This window comes from Suillus subalutaceus (assembly GCF_016647625.1).
Source record: "Suillus subalutaceus strain FC151 chromosome Unknown DFJ58scaffold_832, whole genome shotgun sequence".
NCBI classification, from domain to species: domain Eukaryota; kingdom Fungi; phylum Basidiomycota; class Agaricomycetes; order Boletales; family Suillaceae; genus Suillus; species Suillus subalutaceus.
In genome coordinates, this window is record NW_024541081.1 from 1 (window position 1) to 9,882 (window position 9,882).

The window sequence follows — 9,882 nt, forward strand, 5'->3', positions numbered from 1 at the left end:
GTCGAAGCACGAATCCGTTCATAAGCAGTCTGTGCCGAGTGTTCGAGGGCATAATAAGTTGAAATTGAATGGCGAATGATGGGATTGATGATGTCTGGAGGTTCGCGAGGGGGGTTCCGCAAATACTTCTGGCCTCTTCATCAAGTTTCGCAACAGGGTCATCTAATGATGCAGACCGCAGTGCTAGAATGAACTCCATAGTTGTTTTGATCTTTTCAAGAACCACTCGTGTGCAAGTTCCTCGATATCTTATGACTGGTTGTTCTCTCTGAATGTTAGGTTGGCGGTCAGGCGGGTCCGGTAGGTTGTTCTCTCCTTGTGCACCGAAATCTTCGTTTCTAAGTCCCTGAACATGAAATCTTCCATCGCCCTGCCCATCGAAGTCGTGATCTTGCCCATCGCCCTGCCTATCAAAGTCGCGATCTTGCCCATCACCTGTCCATCAGAATTATCATATCCCTCCCCTTGCTCTTCAAAGTTGTCGTCTCTGATGGTGAGGTCTTCTTCGTCAACTCGGCTGCGATGCCCTTCACCTGGAGATAATAGGACATCCTGGTGGCCTTCTCGTATGCGCTTCCAACTCCCTTGGGCTACCTCAGAGTCGCTGGGGTCTTTTTGACAGGCCACTTGATGTGTTGATTCCGGTGTAGAGACTCGCGTTTCTGTGGGCTCATATGGGCTCATCTTACGAATTCTGGCAACTGGCCTTTACTGCACGACTCGCACCATCATCCGTATGCGACTTCTATCTTGTTTCTGGTCATTCCACACACAACGCGCAGCTTTCCCACGAAATGCGCCATAGGCGCGCTACTTTCCCACACAACGCGCAGCATTCCCGCGCGCACTTAGCACATTTCTCTCGCACTTGTCGCCCTACTCCATACGCAACTTCTGCTATGTCTCCAGTCATTTGCGCATACAATGCACAGCTCTCCTGCAAAGCGCACCATAGGCGCAACACTTTCTCACGCTTTCGCGTTTCGCGTTCCCGCGCGCGCGCTTAAGCACACTCCATCGCGCATCATCCAGGAGCATCCATCCATCATCCAACCAGTTCCTAGGTGTCCCTTTTCGTTATCAGACCATATTTAGCCTATTACACTTTGTATTTTGTTATGCACCCTTACTTTACATCACTTTACCTCACTTACATACTTAGAGCGCTCCCTATTCGGCTCCGAGCCCTGGGAGAGCGCTTAGGTAGAACTTACATACTTTCATGTTCGTTTTACACGACAGCTTCCTACCACAGCTACCTACCACATCTTTCTACCACCATGTACTTGGCAGTTAGTTCCATGCAATGCATGCGTCCGTCGTCGTCTTAAGGCCCTAGCATCAGTCTAAAGCTAGTGGCAGTATCAGTATCCATCTATATCCGCGCTTTTCACCATATTATCGTCTCTCTACACTTGTGCGCTGCTCGCACTACCATCCCTGTTCTCCGCGCATTTTCGCCCTTTCGCACTTTCGCCTTCCCGCACTTCGCGCATTTTTCGCGTTTCACTTTCCCGCGCGCGCCTTGAGCGCGTTTCTCGCGCTTACATCGCCCTTTTGTCGCCTTTGATCAGGGTTGATTAGCATCATTTCGTGGATCCTTGCTTTCTTTGCTTCCCTTAAGGGTCGAACATATCGCACGGCATATCAAGACCCAACATAGAGAGTGTTTGCTTGTCATCTGACTTGCGTTCACCTTTGTTGTGTTACCCACACCGGCATTTCGAGAAGGGCCAGAGCTTGAAGAAGATTTGCCGAGGTCATGAGCGTGAGCCTGAATCTGTGCATGTAAGTCAAGGGAGAGATTCCCAGCACGAATGGCGGCCCTGTCTTCCTTGGTTTCAGCTGCTTGCAAGTGTTTGTACCACGCAGCACGAGAGACAGAATGGGGACGACCACCGTTGTGTCTCTTGCAGACACAAGTGTAGTCCACTGGCATAGGTAGGCTGATACACTATATTATAAGCTAGAAGATACTACGAGAATGAAACTTACAATTTTATCGGCAAGTGATCAGTTTGGTAGATAGTAGAGAGGGAGCCTCGGGTAGCTGAGGATACGCTGCGCTGCACCAAATGATGAGAACCTCGACTCAGATAAGATCCTGAATCAAACATACCAATTTTCACCCCTTCGCTCTGCCAGTTCCTCCTATTTATGCCTTTTGCCCCCCGGTTTACACCAAATAGAGTTATGAAGCAAGATGGGTAGAACCGGTGATATTACAATGGGATGTACTTTGGGTGATGAGGGTAATGTGTGCGCGTGAATGTAAATGGTGTGCGCGTGAATGTAAATGGCGTGCATGTGATCGAGTTGTCGAGTGAAAGCAATGCGCTACAAGTAAGCAATGTAACGTTTTTGTGATGCAATGCAATGCTTTTATGATGTGATGCAATGCTTTTACAATGCGATGTTGATGTGACACACAGACGATGACGTCGTTGAAGATTATACCATATTACAGGATAAATAATATGTCTAAACAATATTCTACACTATCTCAACGGTTCTGGCCATGTCCAGTTTTCACTGGGGTTCAAGTCTGACAGATGGCCGTCCAAGGCACCAATGATGAGACAATAAAGAAAGCAAGGGACACAGAATCATCGCAAATCGAGGACGAGCTAAGTGAAAAGGGCTGAGGAAGTCTTGTGAAGCAGTTTCCTTCTTGATGTGCTTAACGTTGAGGCTCCGAACCCCCGTGCAGCCCAGATTTCCATATCTCCCTAATGCCCTCCCTAAACCACACAACATTCCACTCCACTAAATCCCTGCGCATATAATACACCATCGTCGGAAGGAGTGCCAGCAATGCGAGGTGTGGCGTGACAAAGTGGTACGTGAGCGTAGTTCCTGGGCGTGAAGGTGAGAGCGACGTCGCTGCTGAGGGGTAGAAGTGGGGCTTTGAGGGTGAACTTGGGGGATGACGATGAGGAGAGTAGCGGTGTTCCGGTAGGAGTGGTGCCGGAGGTGGGAGTTGATGTCGTGGCTGTGGGTGGGGGCGTTGGTGCTGGTGTTGGGGACAACTGACTCGCCTGTGGATTGTTAGAGTTGGACTTGATGCAGTGTTCTGCCGGTCGCTGAACGTTTGCCAAAGTCAGTGAACATTCACCAATGAACGTCTCCATGTCCACAGGTGAACGTGAATAGTACTAGTACCAGGAGTCCGAGGGAAAACATTATATAATCAAATCTGATTGGCTACGGCCTGCCTAGTAAGCACGAATTTGTTGTACGAGTTCTAATCATCCAAAATCTCATCCGCCTGCGGGAATTCTGGGTCATCAATACCCTCAGCGTCCAAATCTAATAGTTCGTATAGCTCGATCTCGGCATCCAAGCCTCGGATGGCTGTTTGATAGAATGACCCTAGCCATTCTTGAGCCCCAGTGAGAACCGGACCTCACCATATCAATGGAAAACGACGGATATATTCACAAATATGCTCAAAGCTACGCAAATCGTGAATTTCACATATATTTAGAAAGATGACGTGCGTTATGTTTGATCAACACAACGCAAAACACACCATTTTGTCGATGTCTTGCACATTTGCAGACATATTAATCAATCAACATGACGTGAATTACTCGTTCGTGCTGCTTTTGACTTGGTAAGCGTATATGAAATGATCGATTGCACAAACTTAAGCAAGACTCCGACATTCTCACTAAGTCCACCATCTTTCTCCCTCAAATCATGACGATGTCTAGTTCAGGAGCCTCTCCCATTTCCTTACTTTTGGAAGCACCCTGGGGCCTGTCATATTCTCGTTTACAGTAGTCGTTGGACCAGACAGGCCTCAAATTGATGGTGTTTTTGGATGAGCGGTGGTAAAGCTCCCTGTGTGTATCTTCTCCGACTTTGGTATTTTCGATAACCCTAATTCGAGATGTTTTCTAGGATACTATCCTATGCGGCCTGTTTCCCCGCACGGCCTGGCTCGCAAATCAGTAAGTGACTCGCATATGCCTAACTCGTTTCGAATGTTCGCTGAAACATCTATTATAGCGCATATATGCGCATGAATCTCTTCCCTAAGTGCAAGATAGTGCTGACTTGGTACACGCAGCACAAAGCTTTCTGAATGAACATGCATCACTGAGTCTGACCCGAAGCCCCCAGTATCCACTGTCCCTGGTCTACCATGCCACCCTAAACACTGCATCCTTGTTGTCTGTGCCTGTGCATCACCTACATCTAGTATTTCGAACAAATAGGAGGTATGTCAATCTAGAAGACTAGAACTTCCAGCAACATCTGACTTTAGGCTTATATGAACTTGCGACACGATCAATGACATCAGCAAATTCTCATCCGACGCCTAATATATTAGTTGACATCTAGCACAGTTGCAGCGGAGCAGGTGGGTAGCAGGTAGTTATTATTTCACGGCATTAATTTATGTTTGCAGGCATATGAATCTGAATGGAACAGCAACACGGTCGACATCTAGCGCAGGTGCAGAGGTTGACATCAGGCAGGCAACAGGTGAGGACCAGGGGTGGGCAGCAGGTGCCAAGGGCAGTATCAACCAGCTATCATTTTTGCGCTGTCATTTGCTTGTTCTTGCAATACATATCAGCGTCGTTTTTGTGCGATTTCCATAGTTTTATTGCCTGGTACGACTACATGTACAGTTGATAATCTACGATCATCGATGGAGATATCATATGCGAGAATCAGCGCGAAATCGTGAGATCTCCGTCGAACAGCATCGCTAGAAAATCTCATATATGTCCCATTCTCTACGGAAATCTACGGAAATCTTGTGTTCCTGGTTCATCAATATTTTGGCCGTTTTCCGTTGATACGGTGAGGTCCGGTTCTCACTGGGCTTGAGCACGAGAAAAATTGAAGAGATCTTTGATGGGAATGCGCTGAAAATCGGAAGGATTAGCAGCGGCCTCCATCATCTCGGATGTTGTGAATGCCTCGTCATCTTCGACAACTTGAATGAGGTGCGCAGCAATTTGTCGCAGTCCTCTGTGCTCACGAGCTCCACTGCATGTCTGTTGAGGATCATTGAGGGCATCTATACCATCCTCTGCAGTTGCAGCAATGGCTGCAACACGAGAAGATTCTCCCGGCGACTGATCATTGGCCAAGTTGCCTGTCGTGTTCTCACAGAAACGCCATTTACAGTGGCTCAAAAAACTGTCCGCATGTTTTGACATTTTTCACTATCTATGATATTGTGTGAGAATGAACAAATTCCTCAAGGACATACTTATACCACATTGTAGTATGGCTTCAGGGCTTTTATTTGAGCCCTACACCGTGGGAATCGGCGGAGATATGGTGGAGATATAAGGCTTATAAAATGATGACTCATGTGGACAGTTTTTGAGTGTATATTAAAACTATATAAATCATTATTTATGACACCATAAAAATCATGCCACTATTATATAAATTATAAAGTGGTGTCATTATGTTATTTTATGACTATATCTAACTATATAAACCAGAATATCTCATGTATCATAGTCATAATCACCATGAAAGCCATCTCCTCTGCTCAAAGAGATAATATCCTCTCTCTGTCTTATGCTGGCCTCTCTGCTCGCCAAATTTCCTCTAGAACTGGAATATGCAAGTCCACTGTGGCCAAGTTCATCAAAGAAAGCCACCCAGACAAGGAAAACTCTTGTGGAGGACGTCCATCCAAGCTTACCTCTACTGACAAAAGGGCTATTATCCAACATATCACTACAGGAAAGGCTGATAATGCTGTCCAAGCCACCCATTATATCAATTCCACCATCACTACCCCTGTCTCTTCACAAACTGTGAGGAATGTTCTCAAGGCAGCTCATCTCAAGGCAGTAACAAAGAAGAAAAAGCCTCTTCTCTCCATCAAACATAGGCAGAGAAGACTAGCCTTTGCCTTAGCTCATCAACACTGGACTGTAGAGGACTGGAAGCATGTTATATGGTCAGATGAGACCAAAATCAATAGGATTGGGTCAGATGGGAAGGTGTATGTATGGAAAAAGAAGGGAGATGGCCTAACAGACAGAGAGATTAATGGGACTGTCAAGTTTGGAGGAGGTTCTTTAATGGTATGGGGCTGTATGGGATGGAATGGTGTGGGAATGCTTGCTGAGGTTGAGAGGAAGATGAATGCTGAGCAGTATGTGGACATTTTAAATGACCACTTGCTGCCTAGCTTGGCAGAATCAGGGATTGATAAAGAAGATATCATTTTCCAACAGGATAATGATCCCAAGCACACATCCAGAAGAGCTAGGGAATGGTTTGAAGAACATAACATCAATGTTCTTGACTGGCCAGCACAGTCTCCTGATGTCAATGTCATCGAACATCTCTGGGGAACACTCAAGAAAAAGCTTCAAGCCTATGAAAACCCCCCTAAAGGAGTATGGGAGCTTTGGGAGAGAGTAGCAGTGGAATGGGGGAAGATCACAGCTGAGGATTGCCAGAAATTAATTGAGAGTATGCCTAGAAGGATAGAGGCAGTAATTAAAGCCAAGGGAGGTCATACAAAATACTAGAATACCTGGTTATTACTGTAAAATACTTGAGTCAAAAAACTGTCCGCATGAGTCACCATTTTGTGAGCCTTGTATCTCCACCATATCTCCACCGATTCCCACGGTGTAGGGCTCAAATGAAAGCCCTGAAGCCATACTACAATGTGGTATAAGCATGTTTTTGAGGCATTTGTTTGTTCTCACACAATATTATAGATAGTGAAAAATGCCAAAACATACGGACGGTTTTTTGAGCCACTGTAAGGCGTTTCCTGACAGATCCTGCACGAACGTGTTCCTCATGGAGGTACATCTTCAACTCTGCAAGCAGCATGAGATTCTGAGTAGAGAGACAATTCCGCCACTTTGTGAGGATTGCACCGAAAATACTGAAAAGACGCTCGCATGAAGCTGAATTTGGACAGATGGAGAGAATTCGCTGGGCGATTTTCTGGAGGGGTCTGATTTCGGAGCTGCTGTGTGAAAACCCGTCCCAAATATCAAGAGGATCAACTGATGTGCCCTGTGAAGTGGAGATATGTTAGACACAGAATCACGAGCTCGAGTAGTAGTATTACCTGTTGCTTTGCGCGAGATAGTAAGATTTGTGTGTATATATCGAGTGGCTGGAATTCAGGCAAACTTTTCAGATAGTTATCGAGATCTGTGAAAAGTTTGAGTGGTGCCATCCCACCGTAAAAGTGTTTCCAGAGGCGACTGAAGAGAGACATTAGCCCCGCACGGGTTGTCAGAGAAATGTTGCTGAAGGGTTTGTCTTTGTAAAGCGGGTCAACAATAACTGAAGCAATAAAGACTTTTGATCAGCTTGAGCCCAGCGGTGCTTGGCACTCTCAAGGACTGCGTTTCGAGCCACAAGGTCACTGTCGTCACCAATTTTCGAGTAACGATAGTATAGAAACCCAAAGGAAATTGGAACATGCTCAGGTTTTGCATGTGCAGCTTGGTGAATGTTCATCATCAAGGCGATCGGCTCCAAAAGGTTTTTCCATCTAAAGTTCAGCATCAGCTAAAATAACACTACAAATGAAGAAATCCATACCGAGCCATTGCGTGCCAAAATGTTGCATTTTTGATGGTCGCAATTGTGGCTGAGGTTTTCACTTGTGACCGAGAATCCCCAGTGGATCGTAATTTCTGCCCTCGTGCTTTGTTATCAACAGCTCTAATGTTGGCCGAACATCCAAGAGTCGCCGGTATGCTGAATAATGTGATAGCCATCGAGTGAGCACTGTGCGAATGATGGATAAGGTCTTTCCGATAGTTGACATCTGCAATTCACAGAGGAGAGCTAGAACATGGGTTTTACTGCAAAAACCATGTGATCAGTTCCTGCGCAAGATTGCCATATGCCCGTAGTCATCTTTCACCTTGAAAAGATCACCAATGATAAGGTTAAACTGAAAAAAAGGTGAAGGTAATTCCTGCATCAATAACTCACCTGATGAGCTAAACAATCTGGTGTTACAAAGTGTGGAAATTGTGCACGAAGGAGTCGCCGAGCCTTACAAGACTCTCCAGATGCATCGGTAGTGCATGCAATAATGATTACCCCCCACTTGCTCTCAACTCGGTGTATTGATTCAATGATCTGCTTGAGGAGTTCTTTGGCATTACGCGAGTCGCCAGATGCGTCATGAACACGCACAGCATGCAGCTAGTAGCAAGGCAAAACAATTTCAGGAAACATTGTGAAACAACAGCGTGATACTTACCTTTCGTTTCACCGTCATCATAAAACCAATTAAGTGATGGTTGTTTTCACCAGTCCAGCCATCACACTGAAGGGTTCCTACTGCACCGTGAGATTCCTCTATTGCAGTGACCTTGATGCCATGAAGGACTTGCGGCATGACGCGCTTCGTAGGACCTTTGCTGATGGAACCTTTGCTTGAGGAATAAACCTATCACAGAGCTTTCAACCACTCTGGGTTTTCAACCCATCGGAGTGGTAATCCCGCGCTCGCAGTCACCCGAGCTAATCCTGCTTCCCAATCCGCTTGGTCAGCGTCAGTCCAGCGAGCTGTCACAACCCTTATAACGAATTAACGCAGGGGCAGAGACTAGGACTCAAACAAAGGTTATCACAACGAGAGGATAAAGAATAGCAGGTACGTCCTGGATTGCTAGCAATGAGCTAATACACAAGAGGTTTGAACTGAAGAACTACTGACTACAATGAGCTACCTATATACATATATTGAAACGGAGGCTGAATCTGAATCTGAACTAACTAGCCAATCATTAAAATAGAAAGGAATTGTACGATGATCTAAATATAACTACACCTATGATGTCATGGAACGTGTAATTGCTGTGCAAGGATTCTTGAAGGTTCTAGGATCATGTGACTTGATCGCTTGTGAAAGGAAATCGGAATCAGGAATATCGGAGATGAAAGTAGTGGGCGCTAATGGAATAGAGAAGTTCGGAAATGTAAAGGATGAATTTGGGTTAGGGTTTGTGAAGGTTATGGGTACAGGACGCTGATTGAGTGCTAATGACAGGCGCTTGTGACGGGCACTTATTGTGTGTCTTACGAGTGTTTAAGAAAAAATAATGGTTCGTATTGGAATTCGTGACATTACCACCCCTCTCTAGGGTGAGCGTCATCGCGAACGTAGGATGGTCGGATGTTTTTTCTCTCTCCATTGTTTGAATGCATCCGTATCTAAAATAGATCCAAGAATTCGTTTGGATTTAGCAGCCATGGGATTTTTCTTATGGGAATTCCACAATCAGAATCGGGGAGTTTTTAACATTTTCTCTTCTGGTTCCCATGTCGACTCTTCTATTGGATATCCTTCCTATTTTATTTGGGTATTGCACTTTTTCTTCGGAATGTTGGCTATCTAATACTTCTTCTACGACAAATTCTTCCTGATCGTCAACAATGTCTGGAGGTGGTCGGGTGGGTTGAGAATGAGGGATCATTTGAGATGCATAATATGGAGTAAGCAATTCTACATGGAAAACCGGGTGAATCTTATAGCTTTCTGGCAATTTCAATTTGTAGTTCACTTTGCCGGTCTTCTCTAGTATTTCAAAGGGCCCAAGACGACGATCTGACAACTTTTGACTTGGACGACCATTGTTAATGTTCTTTGCGTCTAGCCAGACCTTGTCTCCCTTTTGATACTGAGGTGCGTCTTTAACTCCTCGGTCATAGAAATGTTTCATGGCGTTCATTGACTATCTTAGAGTGTTTTCCGCATCATCTCTTGCTTCTCTCATCTGATCTGCTCTCCTCATTGGCGGCAGGAATAAGGGATGTGGAGTTCGGAGATATTGTGAATTCGGGATTATATCCATAGAGGACTTTGAATGGACTATGACCGTTTACTGTACTGCATTGTTATGTGAA

At 45.5% G+C, this 9,882-nt stretch overlaps 3 protein-coding genes across 3 annotated transcripts; all 3 read right to left on the bottom strand.

Moving 5' to 3' along the window:
• Window positions 1-231: 231 nt before the first annotated feature.
• Window positions 232-2,117, bottom strand: DFJ58DRAFT_891481 (uncharacterized protein; the record flags this gene model as incomplete). Its single annotated transcript, XM_041394758.1, has 6 exons — window positions 232-662; window positions 951-1,060; window positions 1,155-1,187; window positions 1,395-1,564; window positions 1,697-1,946; window positions 1,996-2,117. 6 exons carry the CDS (start codon window positions 2,115-2,117, stop codon window positions 250-252), a joined length of 1,098 nt encoding a protein of 365 aa, XP_041234606.1. The 3' UTR covers window positions 232-249.
• A 624-nt stretch (window positions 2,118-2,741) lies between these two features.
• On the bottom strand, window positions 2,742-3,993 carry DFJ58DRAFT_751768 (uncharacterized protein; the record flags this gene model as incomplete). Its single annotated transcript, XM_041387783.1, has 2 exons — window positions 3,533-3,993; window positions 2,742-3,083 (listed from the first exon to the last, which is right to left on the bottom strand). The coding sequence occupies exons 1-2, from the start codon at window positions 3,563-3,565 to the stop codon at window positions 2,742-2,744; spliced, it is 375 nt and encodes a 124-aa protein (XP_041234607.1). The 5' UTR covers window positions 3,566-3,993.
• An 839-nt stretch (window positions 3,994-4,832) lies between these two features.
• DFJ58DRAFT_739936 (uncharacterized protein) lies at window positions 4,833-5,180 on the bottom strand (the record flags this gene model as incomplete). Its single annotated transcript, XM_041387060.1, has 1 exon — window positions 4,833-5,180. The coding sequence occupies one exon, from the start codon at window positions 5,178-5,180 to the stop codon at window positions 4,833-4,835; it is 348 nt and encodes a 115-aa protein (XP_041234608.1).
• Window positions 5,181-9,882: the final 4,702 nt, after the last annotated feature.